The sequence below is a fragment of the Gallinula chloropus genome (assembly GCF_964237585.1).
Source record: "Gallinula chloropus genome assembly, chromosome: 2".
Classification (NCBI taxonomy): Eukaryota; Metazoa; Chordata; class Aves; order Gruiformes; family Rallidae; genus Gallinula; species Gallinula chloropus.
This window is the reverse complement of record NC_140086.1, coordinates 23,444,081-23,463,574: the sequence shown is the minus strand read 5'-3', so window position 1 is coordinate 23,463,574 and position 19,494 is coordinate 23,444,081. Positions and strand designations below refer to the sequence as shown.

General features: G+C 41.6%; 1 protein-coding gene across 1 annotated transcript; it reads right to left on the bottom strand.

The window, feature by feature from the left end:
- Positions 1–1,087: 1,087 nt before the first annotated feature.
- Positions 1,088–19,415, bottom strand: ANKRD46 (ankyrin repeat domain 46; the record flags this gene model as incomplete). The annotated part of the gene is made up of 4 exons (XM_084260912.1): positions 19,317–19,415; positions 7,277–7,619; positions 5,817–5,975; positions 1,088–1,304 (listed from the first exon to the last, which is right to left on the bottom strand). Exons 2-4 carry the CDS (start codon positions 7,585–7,587, stop codon positions 1,088–1,090), a joined length of 687 nt encoding a protein of 228 aa, XP_084117038.1. The 5' UTR covers positions 7,588–7,619; positions 19,317–19,415.
- Between the last annotated feature and the right edge of the window lie 79 nt (positions 19,416–19,494).

The window sequence follows — 19,494 nt, the reverse complement described above, 5'->3', positions numbered from 1 at the left end:
TCCCTAGGTTATTTACAAACAAAGGATTTCACAGCTAAGTACAAAATGCATCAGGATTTCACTTCATGCTCCTAAATATTAATATTTTAAATACTTCTATTCTGCATACTCAGAAATTAATTCCTAAGCCTGTTAAGCGCTGGCTGAATACAACTGAAATGGAAAACAATCCTAGAAAGGAATTCTATCCAATCTATCCCACTCTGCACGCATGGGAACAGTCCAGTTACATGGTTCACTCTGGTCCTTGCGGGAGGAGGAAAGAGTTAATCCTTCCTGACATATTTCACAAAGACAAGGGCCTTACAGAATTATTATATACAGAGCAGAACACCTAACTCACATTTTTAACCACGCTTACCAAGAAAGGTGTGCTTAGGAAGGTTACAACAAAAAGGCAAAATTTTCTGCCTAGGGCTGCAACAACTTCACAACAAACAGCTTTGTGCTACAAAATTTACTTCAGGCAGGTATTAACAACACCAAATTCAGCTGGGGGAAAAACACTGCATTAGCCTAATAAATAAAGGAGTGATCTATACATTAAAGACATAATAAAACTTTCTCATTCTTTTTATAAACTAGCAGATACGAAACTATGGGGAGGCAGTAAAAGAACTATGAAGTTGTAGCTTATTACTGGCTATATATCAGAATGTGTTATTATTTGGATTTCTTGAGGACTTTTAAGAGAATATTTTTCTTTCAACTCAAGCACGCACAAAAAATGCATGGATAGATTTACCTCTCTCCACAGGGAAAATAGATCAAATAGGATATTTTTTTCATGCCCAGGAATTTAATATTCATTATGAAAAGCCTTTTCTAACCGTGATATTTTATCAACAGAGGGGATTATCTTCATATCTTGCTTGCAAGTCAAGATAAGTCAGAGGTAGCTTAGGAATGCTTTAGAATTGAGTGTTTTACTTGAAATTAATTAGTCCCTCTTTCCAAGGGGTTAATAGTAACTACAAAAGGCAAACAGTATATACAGCTGCCACTGCCTGCACCAAAAGAACAATTCCAAGAAGCTCAACATAAGATTAGAACAGGGAAAAGCACAGTGCACGAGTCCACGTTTGCTTCAGTGCACCAGTTCAGGCTGGTTCTCTACAAAAGGAAGCACCCCACTAACATAATACGCTATTCCAAGCGAGAGCAGAGCAATGACAATGATCAGGAGCAGCACCCTCCAGAAGCCCAGGTCTTCCACAAACTCTTGCCATGTCGTACGGAAACTGGAAAGAACTCCTTCACCTTGCTGCAGGTTTGGATTAAGGAGGGAATGGCTTTCCATCGCACTACAAAGGATTAAAGTTAAAAATACATCAGAGCAAAAGAATGCGCCTCTAAGTACGACAGTAATCCTACTAAGAGTGACTGAAACATGCTAAATTAAACACTAAACCCACATGCAGATTTGTAGCATCCACTAAAGACAAAACAGGCCAGGAAAAGACTCCTAACTCTAAACTCAAATCAGTTGAATGGATGTTTTATTAACCTGAGTAAAGAGAATGATACTTGTATCTGTACAACTGCCCCGATTTTGCAGTCCTGCCACCTAGAAGCCTTCAAAAGTCAGTCCTCGTAATTCCTACTAAATATGGCTTAGTAAAATCTAATGAAGCGTAATCTAAAACCTCAAGGGGCACAGCTCTTGCTCATAAAACAACAAATTATGATTTAAAAATAAACTCTGATTAATAAAATGGAAACTTTACCGATGTAATTTAGATTCTGAGCTCTGCAGTGATCTTTACTGCTCTCCTGGGTGGCTTTGTGACAGAGGCCTCTTCTCTAGCATAATGGTATCATAGGTAACACTAAATTTGGGTAACAACACAGTTCAGTAACTTTCTGACCTTCAAGACAAGTTGGCACTGCTGTGTTTTCTGTGATACAGCGACCAGCAACTGCTTTGCTGTCTTAACATTCCACTAGCAATCCACCAGGCCTCCTTAAATTATCAGACTATAAATTAGGGACTGGAACTCCCACTTTTATATCAAGCACCAAATACAAAACTAGAAGGAGGCAGTCATCTTGACAATGAATTGCCTTTAGAAAAAAAACCCTGCACTGTTTCAAATACCGCAGGGCTACTTGTATCACTCAGTTTTTCTGGATTCCCAATTGGTTTGTAACTGGAAACTCTCTCTGTTGCTGCATGAAAAACAAAGAACAGGAAAACTTTCTCCTCACTTGATTTCACTGATGTAAAACTGTAGCCATCTGCACAGGCCTACAATTTCTCACCTGAGTGAAATGGCACACGCAGGTGTTTACCAGATCAGGCTCTGACAAGCAGGGAAAGGAAATGGTGAAACCAATTACGTGTGCAATGATGTCAATAAGCAGAAGGCAACCACAGAAAACACAATTTTTTCCCTCCCTTCTAATTGCTTGCAGTTACCATATTCCTAGATATCTTCCATAGCAATGAGAAAGGAAAACATTTCAGGGAAAAGTAATTTCCAAGTAAAAACTAATTATAGAAGTACTATTGTTCTTGGTGACAATAATAAATTGACAAATGACTGTTATCAGAGAAAGGTTTCGTTTATGAATCTCTCTTCTAAGATTACACCACGGGAAAAAATCACATTATTCACATGGTGTTTTTTCTTAGGAAGTACAGCTACTGAAGAATAATCAGCCTAAACGCCCAGAGCTCGCTGAGCACTGCAGCATCACGTGCAGAAGATTGCAGAAATTACTTATTAAACAGCTTGTATTTCTGTTTTTTAAATATTCACCTTGCTGTAAAGCTATTTTTGCTTGCCCATAGCTGCAGAATTTAGTTACCTTCCTTGCTTATTATGATTTCCTAAGCAAAGCAAAGGGTTTAATGAAAGAGAGCCATTGGTGTAGAACAGAACTGTTCACTCATTAAGCACTAACTAGTTAATACATAACCACAGAGAGGTTAAATAAAGGTGCAACGCAATTTAAGTGAAAAGACTGCCCGCTCGTACATTACATACAAAAGAGTGCGTGGAAAGCACTTTTGTTAATTTATGTTACAACCCAATTAAAATCAATGTTATTCAAGATTATTATTATTTTTTTAATGATGAATTGCAGCTGCTTAAGAAACTGCCTTCCAGAAGAGTCTGTTCTACTTCCCACACACTGCAGAAATTTGGATGGACTCGTGGGCCCAGCCACAGGTCACGGTGGGCTGTGTGGGACAGACGGTCTGTGCTGAAAGCCGGACAGAGCCAGCTCTGCCTCCTGACAGCACAGTGCCACTCCTCCTAGTGAGGAGCGCAAGGCCAGAGAAAATAATCGGAGCTGGGAACCTAGCTTTGGCCTCCACCTCCAGAGCAGCAGCAACTGTATGTCATAAAGAGCAGAAAACTTAAGTCAGAGACTGTTTTTAGAAAGAGTGACCATCATTCTCCATAGGTTCATACATAATGTAAGCGAGTCAGGGAGGGAGAGGACAGAAGACATTCATCTAAGTGTCTCTAAAATGTGAAAATACTGGGGGGGGGGGGGAGTGAAACTGTGGAGGTCTGAAAAACCAACTGTTACAAAGCCATTATTTATTTACAAAACAAACAGCACACAAGCTCCCTTGCTTTTGCTGCTGGAGGCATCTGTTCTTTGTTATTTTAAAAATACTCTATTTCAGACATTTTAAACTTGTTCACAAACAAGCCGGGTAGTGCACTGTTTATGTCTCTGTGCCTCTCCCCAAGGAGAGTTGCTGACTTCCTTGCCAAAGCAAACAATATAACATTTATGAAGGTCAAATAACAGAAAGGAAGCTACGTTCATTAAAGGGAAACTATGCATCAGAAATGGGAATTTGGATGGGTCTGAGCTGTTGGTCCCTACGTTTAAACAAATCCACCGTAAATGCATTTCTGTGTGACAAGCAGCTTCCAGGCCAACTCAGTCAAGTCAGAAAGGTAATGTGCACACATTCTTCCAATTCATACCCATGTCATTTTGAGAACAATATTACATTTTCTATTTTAGGGTGTGAAACAGTCTCTCTGATGAGTGGGATCAGCTGATGCATAATAAAGAACTTCCTGTCTGCTCAATGGGAGTATTTTGCATGATTTCTGTAATTTTGGTGGGTTTACTTTTTCTGTTTACTCAACTTAGATCACAACTCCATCTACACAGTTTTGATTTTCATTTACAGTAAAGGCTGTGCACATTTTTACACAAACTGAACCAGAATTGTGTGACAAAACTCCCTGTCCTTTGTGATATAACATTCCAGCACTCACAGGTCATGATCATTATTAGACGATCAAAAAATTACAAATTTGAATAAATTCAGCGCAAGAGCAAATATTCCAAACAAAGTTGATACCCTCTTTCAAATATAAATTTAAAAAAACAAAACCAAAACAGTACTAGAGAGATCTCTCAGATTATTAACCTCAGTGCCACATTGTGTGATATTTACTGGCAATTCAAGGATTTCTGTGAGAGAATTATCCTCCGTTGAAAGATTTGCAAAGCTTTTTGCCTCATCTAAATCCTACAAGGCTGTCTTGGGGGCTCCCTGTGAAAACAGCACTCCCAATTTTCAATCAAAAAACTTTCTGTCTGTTATCTGTATCCTTTGGCTCTTGTGTTATCATCATCTTTTTTCTTACATTTTCATTCCTGTTGGCAACCACACACACCTCTCAGCCTTCACTCTGCCAGGCTGAAGCAAGCTCTAGTTGCCCCCTTTCACAAGGAGATGCTCTGCTCCCTTCACCACTGAAGTAATGCTTCTCCATGCTTCTTAAAAGGATTAATTAAACTTTTTTGAACAGGGCTGAACAGCATTATAAAACATACTACACAGCAGAAGCTGCTGCTGCTTTTTACAAGGGCACTGACAGTTTATGTAGGGGGAGTATCTCGTTTTGTGCATTCTACGACTTCATTGCCTTTTCCAGGGTAGCACTCACTCCTGGAACTGACTGACAGCCTTTTTTCCTATGCCCTCATTTTCCACTGAGGAATTTCCATTTTAGGCCATGCAGCTTTAGGTAAATGAAGTTGCATTTTGTGCTACTGAATCATAATTTATTCCTACTAATTTCCTCTGCCTGGTCATGCCAGGTTTTTCTCTGTGCCATCCCTGTTTTGCTCTGGGTTGCCTGTCTTTCATTTCTTAGTATCACTTTCATGTGACTCCTTTTTATGCCAGTATCATTTATGAAAATTCTAAGTAAGCACAGTCCTAGAACCAGCCCTTTAGGAATTCATCAGTAACTTCCCTCTAACCCAAGACCTTCTCTGAAACTGTCAGCAATTTTCCTGAACTCCTCAGTTCTCCTTTAACTATCTCTTTAGCCACCATGAAATTCTTATCCGATTCTCCATTTTTTTCCAGGACCGCTACTGAGAGAAGTCTCAAATGTGGCACCATATCAAATCCTTTATTCAAATTCAGATGGATGAAAAGTCTGCTGTTACTTCTTTGCACAGACAATCCATCTTGTCAAAAGGATGTTAGGTTAGCCTGTGATACTGGCATTTTGGACTTCACCCCATTTCCCCTTTGGCTTAGTGATAAGTGGTAGAATATCTATTTCTGGGAGTCGGAAATTATGTTCTAAAAATTCCTGCTGTAAATTAAAATCTCAATAGAAAACGGGTGGGTTTTTTCTTATATTTGATCTCTTTAAAGAGATGTTTCCAAAATTTAAAAGTTTTATTTTGATTTGGTCTGAAAACCCCAGGCCAAATTTGGTATTATCTGTTTTGAGGAACAAACAATCAAGTCAATCACAAAAATCTAAAAGCTATAAACATTATTTCTCCTAGTAATTTTTTTTGTTTGTAAATACCTTTCACTTTCAGCAGTTTGCATGGTCTCCAGCTTTGAGTGAGCTCCTCTGTTAAATCCTTTGACCTCTTGCTCCTCTAAAGATTCCAGCAGTCTAATGACATCTTTATTCACACCCCTTCGTTTTGCAAGAACAAGCGGTGTTGCACCTTGGTGATTGCTAAAATAACCCCACAAAAGAGCATGAGAAGGAAAGAAACTTTTAATATAGAAATTTTGTAGCAAGACAACTCAGCATAAAGCATTACAATTTAGTAAGCCCTCAGAATTCTTTGCTGTCATAGCAGATGGTAAGAAAATCCTATCTATACAGGTTAAAGCATAATTGACTATAGAAGAAAATCAGTATATTTAGGCTTGATATTACACCACTCTTTTTCCTCTAAATAAGATCAAAATTCTTAGTACTCTAATTGGAACCTTGGGTGTTAAAAAAACCCCAGTAGGTTTATGGCAATGTTTAAGGTTAAGCTTAATTGCAAGAAGGAATTGTGCAATCTGGTTCCTCACAGTTCCTTTTTCCATGTGGGTATTAGGACATCAGGCAAAAGTGAAATAAAATACAGATGGTCCCTCCGCTACTATTAAAATAACACTGAATAGGATCAGAGCTGCCTTCAGACTAGGGATTTTCATTGCAGTTATTTGAAATGAGAGAAAAAAACCTCAACCCACAACACATAAAGAATCTGGTCTGCCAGTAACTAGTTCTGCTTAGCTAAAAACAGTAATAGGGAGCAGGTGAAAAAGAGACAGATTAAAAAGCCCAAAGGTTTTGAAGTTACTACTGGGTTTTGCACATGTTGTAAAAACGTGGAAAGCTCCACAAACAAAATAATTCAGTTACTGCAATGAAACAGCTAGTTATTTTGCAGCTTGAGAGCTTACATCTGAGCACTGGCATCTGACAGATGCTGGAAGCCAGAAGGAAAGAATATACAGTATTTAAAAGAAGGACTGAGTCACTGACTTTCAGGGAGGGGGAAAACACTGAAAGGAAGCATTGTTACCAAAGGAGTATGGGAATGAACTGACACACAGATATACTGTATTTTCTTTGTCTTATACAGTACAACAATCAAAACAATAGAACCGTAGTGGAGAAAATTCTTTTAAAGTAGTCAATGTGATTTTTTCTTCGGTGCCAACCACCCACACCTGGCTGTCTGGCCAAACCAGGATAGCAACGCCATCAGGGAGGCAGGATTAGAATCAGCAGCCCACACCAGCAACTGCTATTTTTATTTGCTTTGCTTGTTGCACAGACTAGCAGAAGCAAGCAGCCTCTCACTGCTTTCCTGCCTTTTTATTTTGTGTTTTTATTAAGCAATACCTTAAAAAAGTTGAATTGTACCGAATATAGCATTTCCACAACAGCAGATTTATATGCAGAGCTCTGGCAACAGAAGACTAACATGTTCTATAACATGTGCTGTTAAAAACAAAACCAAAGTGACTTACCAAATATCGATTTTAAGCCCGTTAGAAACTAGAAATTGGATGGTATCCACATGCCCACACAGGTGAAGGGCTGTGTTACCCTGGTAATCGGTGGCTAGTAGGTCAGCACCAAATTTATGCAAGAGCTGACAGATGTCTACATTTCCTCTGGCTGCAGCAAGGTGAAGGCCAGTTCGGCCTCGGCTGTCACGAATATTTGGGTCGAAACCGCTCTCCAGCAGTCGTTTGGAGTAGTTAAAATCCCCGTCAATGCAAGCCTGCAGCAGCGGCACGTTTGTCTGGGAAGAGTCGTTCACAAAAACGTAGGACATTGTTCTGATTCCCTCTGGAGTAGGTGACCTACCTGCAAGTAGAGGAGGGAAGAAATGATGGTGAAACCAGGCAAATAAACAAAACACAAATCTTTGGTAGACTACTCAGCCTCCAAACAAGAAGGCAAACTAGCTGCTAAACCAACTCTGCAATCTTCCCATCCTACACGTTAACTTTGTGTGCTGCATTCCCTTCTGGTAATATGGGAAGACCTCTTTTTATCCTTACTCACACCTCTGGAAAGAGCAGCACAGCTTTGTGATTACAGAAAACAGATAAAATGAATGCCACAAATGAAAGACAGGTGATTAGCTTTCACCTCGTAAGAGATCACATGACAGATCACATGTAGTCGTACTGATATTAAAAGGCAAAAGACTGAAGATCAGGACTGAAAGGGAGAAGAATCACCTTCCATAAATCGGGCAGCTATAAACAATTCACCTAACAGACAGTGATGCTAGCTGCAATTCTTACTAGCTGTAAATAAAGTTACTCCTGTGGGATTTCCACCATTTGAACTCTGCTGCACAAAGTACAGTTAGTTCCTGAAAATGCTTGATTATTATAAACACCAACTCCTTCCTTCTGAGAGAAATGTATTTGTCAATGCTCTTTGCAGAACACTATTTCTATAGTGCTGCAGATACACAAACTACTGACAGACAAGGACAGCAACAGGGACCACAGAAAAGCCAGTGTATTGTGTGAAACTGCCCACTCGAAAGTGAAAACTGGGATTACAAGCAGGACATGTAAAATCAAGTACAGAGCTATTGTGGGTTCAACTAGAACCCCAGTATGGAGAAACACAAATGTTGTTTCTCTGGCTTAATACTAAATAAAGGATTAAGTCCTTTCCTGTGGCAGGATCTAAGAGAGGAAGAGAAATGTTGTTTCACCATAGATTTCTCGATACAGACTATTTCACGAACTGTGATTTCAGTTTTGCAGAAGAGTGTTTTAAGGATGAGTCAAATAATGAGGGTATGATGACACAGTGTGCTTACAGGACACAGAAACTAGACGTGAAAACAATACGGGAAAAAAAAGAGAACGACTAGACAAGACGATGGCAAAATGTGCATGAGGTAATGGTAAGAATAAAATAAAACTACTGGGAGCCTGGGCAACAAAGCTTTGCACTGCCTCAGAGAGGAGGCAGGAAAGGAGAAAAAAAATCATATAAACCAGTAAAAACCCTTACAAGAAATCTCAATGCAGACGTGACACAGTTGAAGTGACAGGAAGGAAAAGTGATTTTACTAGATAAGCTTTGAATGGAAACTGAGGTGAAACTTCACTTGAAACAGTGTACTTCACTTGCCCAGGGTTTGTATTTTGGTCTCATGATGCAGCAGCCTTCTGATTAACTATCTGGACCTCTTATTAAGACTGCTATACACAGACTTAAATTTTCTCATCTATATAAGGTATCCTTCTACACCCATGCACTCATTCAGCCAGGAGAATGGAAACATGGACAGCAGCCAAAGAATTCAATTTAAAACCTCTCATTTTTTTGAGAGTTTATGTCTATATTTTATAGCTCTTCCCTCATGTTTTAGATCAAATTCCAGATCAAAGTACCTACAGAAGTAATTTCAAAATTTTTACACAATGGTGTGATTAACAGCTGTAGCATTTGGGGCTGCTGAGGTTCATAAATCATTTCTGAACTTCACTAAGTTGTATTTCCTATCTGGACAAATTCTGCTACATGTATCAACACTGCCTAGTTTCCCAGTGCAGGAATGCACAACTACTTTTTTTCTTTCTTGGACACAGAAAAGAAAGAGGTAGGAGTAACTTCTATGTCTTGGAATCTGTATAAGGAATGATTTTAAGCAGAATACATTCCCCTAGGCTGCAAGGATGTTTTTAAGTGCATGATGTACCTCACTGGCTCAAGCACCCTTGTCCACGATCACCTCCAACAGCAAAAAGGCCAGTTCACCGATGCAAGACTGGCGTCATTTCGGACACTAACAGCTCTCCTGTAACCCTACGTAAAAAGAAAGGGCAGTGCACTTGCTAGTATTTCCAATTAATATGTTACAACCCGCCAGATGCTGCAAAGCCAGGAGTCCAAGCTGACAGCAATTTCAATTTTCTTGCTCATTTCCCACCCAAGTCATAAATGACATGAGAATTCATCTTCAGTTCTGGTAGTCCAGTCTTCGCTGAGAAAAATACCGGGCCCAGTCTCTGTGACTGTGACCTTTACGTTCTGCAATAAATCTTCCCTTAAAGCAAGACCATAAATCATTTTAAAACCTCCAATTATCAGCCATAGTAACAGCGTATCAACAGCACAAAACCCTACTTGTTCTTGATAAAAAGATTGTGGTTTGCTTGTAAAATACTATTTGCGTGTTTAAACCTGTTTAATGAAACAAGGCCTAGCATAAATCAAAGGCAGAATATTGCACTGGGAGAGACATATGCTGTTGGAGAAACGGTATGGCAGGCTATGGTAAATGTAAGGTAATGTTTATAGCTTCGTACCAGACGTGCATGTCTTACAGAATTCCCCCTCACTTGACATACAACTCTGATGAAACATTAGCTAATGATACCAGAAAAAAACCCGTCACCGCCTTATCTTCTCCGGAAGGGAAGCACGAAGATTAGCAGTTATCAGAAAGTGTAACTAGAAGTAACTCTGATTCACAATTTATTATCACTAGAATCTTTCAGAATCAATCACTGAAGTGTAGAAAACCCAAGTGAAACCTTATTATTTTACAGTAAGAAAGACAAACCCCACAACAAATCCTTTCCAACACTTGAAAACTGCGGACTAAGCAAAAGCATTCACAAAAAAAAAAATAATCTGGACCATCTGGTTTGATTTATCTTTGTGATTAAAAATATTTTTTCTACAAACAATTCTATTTCACATATGGCTGCCTAACCTATGCCAGATACACGATGCATACAAAGCTGAACTACACAGCATCTTTAAAATGCCAGTGCCCAAATGATACATTCTTTCCTCAAATTTAACCCAATTTAGCAAACTTTCCTAACAAAACTCAGAAAAAAATTACAATAGCCAATTAGATAATTTTGAATAAATAAACTGTGATTACATTTCTCTACGCAGCATGTATCAAAAAGCTTACTGCTGTAATGAATATCTAATGCAGGAGACTCAGAAACAAATTTCACAAGCTTTAGCCATTCTCTTTAAATTGCTTCTGAAAGGTGAATCACACAACTCTGAACCTGCCCAAAAGCTAGTATACCTACCATTAAGCACTAATGTCACAGGCACAAATTAGGACAAACGGACTTGCATTAGTAACGAGACACAAAAGTATTGCAAAATGAGCATTCTGAATATCCCTATAAATTTCTGTGTCTGGAATTAAAGAAACCTAATTTGGTTTGGCAAATGACTGCTTCTAAAAATGTACCTATTGAAAATGTTATCTTTTAAATCATACTTTTGTTTAAAATAAAAAAAAACCCCAAAAGTTTAGTTGTTAGTAACATGGTACTTTGATAGAAAATTAGTTTTGTAGAAAAAAGTGAGTTCAAAGACATTCTCCCCAGCACGAAGGATTCCTATTAGAAAGGCGTAAGAATATATTGTCCCTAAATTCATGCAACATGGATGTAGCTGAGCACAGTGTACTTCCATTAACAATTTTAGAAATGATGCTGTAAGCCACTTCTTCAGTGACACGTGGGCTAGTACAGGGTAACATAATCTAACCAAACTCTTCTGCTCTCAAAAGCAATGCTGACAATAAGTGATTCTGTGAGAATAACTTACTTTTATGTTCTAGAAAGCAGCTGTCTCTCACTGTACCAGTACAGTGGTAGCTCGGTGTCACATGCTGACAGCATGTTCACACCTGCAGAACCCAGGAGTGATCTCGGACACTCAAACCACAGAGCTAGATAAGAGTTCTAAATTTGCACTAACTGTGGACAGTTCTATTTTACAGTAAATGCATGCTGCTGCCTCTACCTTCTCAGCAAGTTCGGCAGCTACCAAACAGTTCCAGAAAAGGGGAAGACCATGAGACTGACTCACTAATGGGACCAGTTTCTCCACTACAAAAACATGAATGAACCTGACAACTTGTAATTAATCATAGATTCATAGAATGTGTAAGGCTGGAAGGGACCTTTGGAGGTCATCTAGTCCAACCCTCCTGCAGTAAGCAGGGACATCTTCACTAGATCAGGTTGCTCAGAGTTCCAACATGTGTGACCTTGAATAGCCTCCACTATGTCTCTGGGCAACCTGTTCCAGTGATCTACCACCCTCATATTGAAGATTTGTTTTCCTAATATCCAACCTAAATCTCCCCTTTTCTAGTTTAAAACCATTATCCCTTGTCCTGTTGCTACACACCCTCAGGAAGAGTTCTTCCCCAGCTTTCTTCTTATAGGCATCCTTCAGGTATTGGAAGGCTGCTATATGGTCCCCCCAGAGCCTTTTCTTCTCCAAGCTGAGCAAGCCAAATTCTCTCACACTCATCACTGCTGCATAAGGTATAACAATTCTGCAAAACGACAGTATTTCCAAGAACCTTCAGAAGAACTGAAGCAAATGTCCCTATGTTAAACCACACGTCAGGACAGTATCAGTCTGCTCAGCACTTCTGAGTATTAACCCAGACCCCAAGCATCAGTAAGACTATCACTAGAGAAACTGACACCACCAAGAAATGGAAACAAAACCAAAACCAAGAAAAAGCAACACCCCCCAGGCAGCAAGCTGCACCATGCACTATTTGCAAAATCTACATTTGCTGGGTCCCTGGTGCACAGAGCTTCCTCCTGCTGTAACCCACTCTGAGAGCACGTCAGCAGCAGGGGCCTGCAGAGCTCTTGTCTTTAGATGAATGAAAAATATGCCAGTGCTTTGCTTAAACTGTAAGTGTGTCACCTCTGAAGGCAGTTTCTTGGTCAAATGGGATTGTTTCCTTAAAAACGCTAGGTGAACATAAGCTCTCTTTGGATATACAAGAAATTTTTTTTTAAAGGTATAATTTAATAATGAAAAAGCCCAAGCTAAAGCCACATTACTTTGCTTGTGTATCCCCTGAACACTGATCAGATGTGAAATGTAAACCCAACAATATTACTCTCTTTCCCTTTCTAGGTAGCCTGAGGGAAAAATTCCTTCATACATTTTCATGCACACTTATATTTATGTGTGTTACTGAGAAGACATTTAACTGTGTTACAGTTGGTAAAAAATCATGATCGTCATTTGTGTTCGTGAAAGAAGCCCATTATCTGTATCAAGTTCCACTGAGAGCTCTGCATCTTCTATTAAAAATCTTCACCTATTCAGCCCAACTGAAGCAGAGTTTTATTGCTCCAATAACATGGATCTCCTGCTAAAGGCAGCACCTCAAATTCAGTACAGCATGACATCTGTTTTACACGCAGCTGTATTTTGCAGGATTCTCCCTTTCTAACTTTAGAGTGTTTTTCAACAGTTCCTAGATTAGAGGTATCACAGGAGGTTCCTAAGACCTACCTCTCCTCTCTTGTGTCCAGCCATGAGTAAGGAGTAAGACAAGAACATAATCTGTGCCATTTGTTTTCAGGCATTCCCATCCCCTTCAGCAGCCCTGAGACACAGGCACACTCTCTTGACGTCAGGACCAACCTGCAAGTAGAAACTGGCACACTGCATAGACAGAGGGCTTTGCAGGTACAGGCTACAAACTGCCTTGTGAAAAAAACCAAGGTAATTATTGCTGCTCTTTTATGGATCAGCAGACAATGAACAGCACTGAGAAACGGGGAGCCTTCCTCATCGTTGTACAGTACGTCAATGCTACAAGAGAAAAACAAGCTCTCAAATGCCAATCCAGGGTTGCAGAACGCTTCCCCAGAGAATATTGTACATGCATACACAAAATAAGGGAGCCACAGGAAAAAGATCACTGTTAAAAGACCTTTATTGACAAGAAGATTCACAAATATTATCTCCTCACTGGTGATTCAGCTGCATTATGTATTTCAGAGCACTTCTATCAAATATACATTTAAGTCCTTTTGAGCCTTGCTCACTTTTCATCCTCTGCAAAAGCTGCATTTAGGAAGAGAGGCAATTTACAGACCTCCTCAAATCATCTGTAACTTGCATTCCCCACAACAGGCCTGGAAATCAGCACATAACTGCAGCACTTCCCTGATCACTGCGGCCAGTTCTAATACATCTGCTTTTATCCAAAGCTACCGAATCACTTACATCACTCTGAACCGCCAACCTCTCCACAAACCTCTATTCGAATTCCTTCTTTGTTTCTCTTGGGAACATGAAGAGTGCTAATGTGTGTCAGTCAAGCGAATACTAAAGGCCATCGCATATGTAGTTGTTGGTTTATCTGTTTTTTTTAACTGACTAGAGAGAATTCGTCCCACTCCTAATGAAAAGATCCGTGTTTCAGCTTGCTGCAGACCTCGAAGCAGGAGGAGAGCGCAGAGCAGCCGAGCAGCGAGCGATGGGGTGGGTAAGGCGCGGCCGCGGGGTGCCGGCGCAGGCCGCGGGGAGCCGGCGCAGGCCCCGGCCTGTCTCCGGGCGAACACTGCCGCCGCATGGCTGACGCGTCCCGCTCCGGACGACCTGCGCGGTCTCCCGGCTGAGCCTGGGCTCACACAGACCCTTTCCTCTACCTTTTGTGGTGGTTTCTACCTTCCCGAGGAGGAAATGACCGAAGGCCTGAACGTAACATTTTATACACCTTGATGCAATGCAGCCTGCTGCCCATCCCTCGCGGAACGGACAGCCACCTCCCGCGTTAGCGAAACCAGGGCTTCGGCGGGTGGCTGCAGTTGTGAAGACAAAGTTACTTCCTTTAAAAAAGCAAGCACTTATGCCTGCTCTTAACACACCCCCCCGAAGACTCGAACCAAAACACTGCCCCAGCACAGAAAGCCCAGTCCTTACCCAGGCAAACAAGAAGCCTGAGATTACAAGTTTCCTGAAATGGGAAAAACTTCCACGTCCAGCAGCAAGCAGCCCAACTCCCAGCTTAGTCAGCTTTACCCCAGCAATAAAGCAAACAAAGAACCAAGAACCTGCTGCTTAACTGCTTACTATTACGCAGCCTGTATTTTCTTACGTTATTTCTTGTAATATATGTAACAGGTTATGAGCTCCTAGTCACCTTGATGGGATTGCCTTAGTGATGTGTCCAACATCAAATCCAGCTTAATGGCTACTGAAGAGAAGCAGATGACTTCAGAAAGCACATCTCATAAATGTGTCATTTATATATAACTGTGACTTTACCTTTAAAATATAGCTCTGCTTGTTCATTAGTTTATTGTTCTGTATCAACAAATAATAGCAATGATAAGACAACTCATGCTGCCGGATACGTGACTCTTGCTATGACTGCTCCCTACAGGTATTTCTGCTCAAAATTTTCATGTTCACACAGTAAATCACTGAACCAGTTCATGAAAGCTAAACAGTTAACCAACATATTTATGACTTTCAAATATCCTAATTTATTATCAATACAGCATGACTTCAAATAGTTAATCGTATCACGTTAGATCATGTTATATGACGTGTTAAGATTAAATGGTAAAACTATTAAGATTGTATTTCTATTTTGATATATACACATACATGCACACACACGTTATTTTTCAAGTATAGCTATTCCACCGTGCTTAGGCTCAAAAAATTTCTCCACGCAGGCAACCCTGAGGAATTAGTGTCTGCCCAACACTGTCTTTAGGGACTGAAGGGGATAAATCAGCAGTGTACAGGTTCCAAGGACAATTGGCAAGTCTGAGGAGAATCAAGGAGGCTACCCTTAAGCTCCTCATCCCCACAGAGACTGGTATTGACCAAAAAGGTAGTGGAAGGTGGTTGCAATGAAGTGAAATGAGTTTGAAACTGTAATTATGGAACCTGAGAGTGAGGTAACTTAACTGATGTTTATCAGTTGCATTGATGGATCTTGCTGAGCTCAGAAACAAAAGGCATCACTCGTGCAGGAAGAACTTTTGGTTTGAGGTAATGATGTAAATGCTAGAAACTTATCTGTAAAAGTCTCAATATTCACCATGAAGCTGGTCTTCAACATGAAGACAATGAACAGCGATACCACACGGGGTGTCTGAGGTGAACCACTGATTAACACCACTAGTGGCACGACAAGATCATTTGGTTTATTCTTCTTTCCCAACAATATATGCTCTCTGATTTACCTTTCTGACTGCTGCTCAGCATTGTGGTTACACTGTCACAGAACCATTTATCATAACAATGAAACGCTGCTCATTACTGAAAGCCTGGTATCTCATAGGGAAGTCAGAATTCTTTTTATGCTATCTGAATCACTCTTCCTATGCCGGATTCACGTGCCATGACATTATATTACCCAGTGAATCAGTATTACAGGGTCCTTCTGCAGCTTTTCATAGATGACCCTATCTTTACTATCCTGTGCCATCAGGAAGCACTATCACTGCCTTTTCTAGGCAGAGGCTTGCTTGAACACGGGTCCATGGAAGTGCTAACACCAAACCAAACCCCACAGAACTACAATTCTTCCCCTGAAAAGAGCAATCATAAATTGACAAAACCTGCTGTCCAGGATCAGACTGATCCAGCTCGCCCAACACTCTGCCTTCAACAGTGGCAATCAGAGATCCTTCAAGAGAGAGCTTTCTACAGCCCATTCCCAAAACACACCCCGGCAGCCACCACTGTTTTGTCAGGGACTTCACTGATGTCCTCCTAGCAGCCCACAACCGACTTCTTGTACCAGAGTTTTTTTCTAATCTCCTCCTGCACCTGCAACACACTCTGTGCCTCCGCAGCTCCCCCTGGCGAGGTCCTTCCCTGTATCCATCTGAAACCACCTTCCCACCAACCCCAGAGAACAAACCCCATCCTAGTGCCGCAAGATGGAAGAAAAAACTCTCACCTTATCCACTGCCTTCTGAAGTGCTGATCACACCTCAGCTATCTCCTCTAATGTGAACAATCCTGACTTTCCAGTCTTTCCCCATGTTGTAGTTTCACATGGCTGGCTTCTGGTGAAGGAGGGGGGCTGCAGGGGTGTCTTCAGCAAGAAGCTGCCAGAAGCTCTCTGCAGGCCCCACAGAGCAAACACCAGCCAGCTCAAGGCCGGAGTTGATGCTGACCAAGGCCGAGCCCATCAGCAATGGTCACAGCACCTCTGGGAATCACATTTAGGAGAAAAAAACCCCACTAACAGCCTCTTTTTGCCACTGGAGAGTGAGAAGATACCAGAAACTGTCCAGACACCTAAGCTAGTGAAGCAGCGGGGAGGAGGGCATGTCCCAGGTGCTAGAGAGAGAAATTCCCCTGCAGCCCATGGAGAAACCCATGGTGGAACAGGTGCCCCCATGCAGCCCATGGAAGATGATGGGCAGCAGAGATCCCACCTGCAGCCCCTGGAGGGGCCCCATGCTGGAGCAGGTGGAGACATACAGGAGATGCTGTGACCTGCACTGGAGCAAGCCTCTGCCAGCACTTGCAGCCCGTGGAGACAGACAGAGACACAGAGATGAGAGAGAGACCCACACTGGAGCAGGTTTGTTGGGGGAGGCTTGTGACCCCATGGAGGACCAGGCTGGAGCAGTTTGGGCCTAAGAGACATTCTAAGATTTATGACCACACCCCATAGCAGTGACCCACGCTGGGGCAGCTGGTGAAGAGCTGAAGCCCTGTGGGAAAGGACTCACTTTGGAGAAGTTCGTGGAGGACTCTCCCGTGGGTGGGAACCCACGATGGAGCAGGGGAAGGGTGTGAGGAATGTGTCCCCCACCAGCCAACAAGGAAAACAACTCATGAGGAATTGACCGAACCCCTCATTCCCCCAGTCCCTGCCCCTCCCCGTGTCACAATGGGGGGAAGAAGGGAGTGAAATCATGACTCAAGTGAAGTCTGCTAAGAAGGGAGGGGTGGGGGAAGGTGCTTTAAGATCTGGTCACACTTCTCATTACCCAACTCTGGTGTCACTGGCTGTGCAGTGCAGTGTCATAGATTAGTTTTCTTTCTTTTATTCTGTGCTGAGTCTGTTTTGCCCGTGGCACTAATTGCAGACTGATCTCTCCCTGTCGTTACCTCGACTCCTAAGCCTCTCAATATGTATTTTCTCCCTTGTCCAGCTGAAAAGGGGAGTGACAGAGTGGCTTTGGTGGGTGTCTGGCCTCCAGCCAGGGCTAAACCACCACACCCCATAAGGAAGCTGAGCCCCACAGTTGCCCTTCTCTAACCCACCTTCTTTAAATGCAGAGACCCGAACCACACACACTACTCCAGATGCAGCTGCATCAAGCTGAAGCAGCAAAATGGTGCCCTTCATCTTCCTCTCTGTAGCCCTCCCAAGGACAGTCACCATCTTCCTGGCTTTCTGGCTGCCATGGCACGCTGAGCTGAGGTTTTCAGGTAACTGGCAATAGAGGTTTTTCTTGAGTGGTGGCCACCAGTGTGAGTTCAGCACCATGAGAGCATGGCTGAGAGTATTCTACCCAAAACATCATCTTACCTTTGCATACACTGAAGCTCATGTGCCACATTTCTGTCCCCTTCCTTTTTTGGCAAGTTATTTTTGTCCTCTTTAATTTTTCAACTCAACTATTTCTGCATGTAACAAATCTCTTCCATGCTACAAGCACCCAGTCCCCACAAATGTCTCTGGGAGGGTACTTTTTTTTTAAATGGTCCCTGAAAATCCAAGTAGCCCATATATATCACACCACCTCCATCTACAAATACATTCAGTAAACTTCAGTAAAAGCTGACAAGCCTCAGATGTCACAAACTTCTAAAAATATATCCAAACTCAGTCAGAACCAGTCCCTAATACACTAACACACAGCAAGGACAGGCACGGGCTTCTCTACACAAAAGAAATGTTGAGGTGAAGAAGACAGACAAACACTCTATATCATCTATGGGAAACCCAAGCACCAGAAGCCTTCCCTGAAATGGGCACCTGCCCCTTCTCTGTCACCACCCATTTTGCTGACCTGACACTGTAAGAGGTCTTGCTTATGCTGGTGAATATAACGCCATCAATGACCATGGAAAGATTTATTCCTTTACATTTATGTTATAAAATTCAGCTGATGTAGCTGCATTACTTGAGGGTGAGAAAATTGCTGAGTGACAAAAGTAAGAGTTTAAGCAATTCTGTTCCATTTAGTCATTGAAATTTTATTGGCAAAGTAAGAGAAAGAAATGTTACTTGAAAAAGTGGTGCTGGTACATGAACTAAAGCCACAGTCTAGGTCCCATAAGTACAAATATGGTTTCAGTGAGGTACTGTGTGAGATAAACATTTTTTCCACATATTTAGTAAGTATCACCTTTCAACAGTAAGCAAACCACAACAAATCTGAACATCTCAGCATCTCTTCTTGTGTCAGAACCTCAGTAAACACTGATGACTGAAACTTGGTGAACAGGCCCATGCACTTAAGACAGGCCCATTAGCCTGCCTACCCTAACAGAAGGCATCAGGGATCATTACTATAAGGGGTTGGACTTGATGATCCCTGTGGGTCCCTTCCAACTCAGGATATTCTATGATCACGTATTTCACATCACATACATAAACAAATGCCCTCTGAAATATTTTATGTGCGTATTAATTGATCCCTCTGGAGGTGGAGCATCCACAACTAAGATCATGTGGGAGGCAAACAACCAACTGATTGAAAGGAAAGAGAAGCAGCCCTTGAAATTTCAGCATACCCCAATCTCTAGAAGAGCCACTAGCAGTTGACTCCTTGGATGACCAGGTATCTCAGGTCCTGGGCTGCGGGTGAGGTCTTCAGGGCCACGTATTCAGCAATTAACTGTACAAGAATATGAGGTGGGATAATACAGTCAATTTAAAGCACCGCTTGGAATCCCTTGCTCTTGATGATGA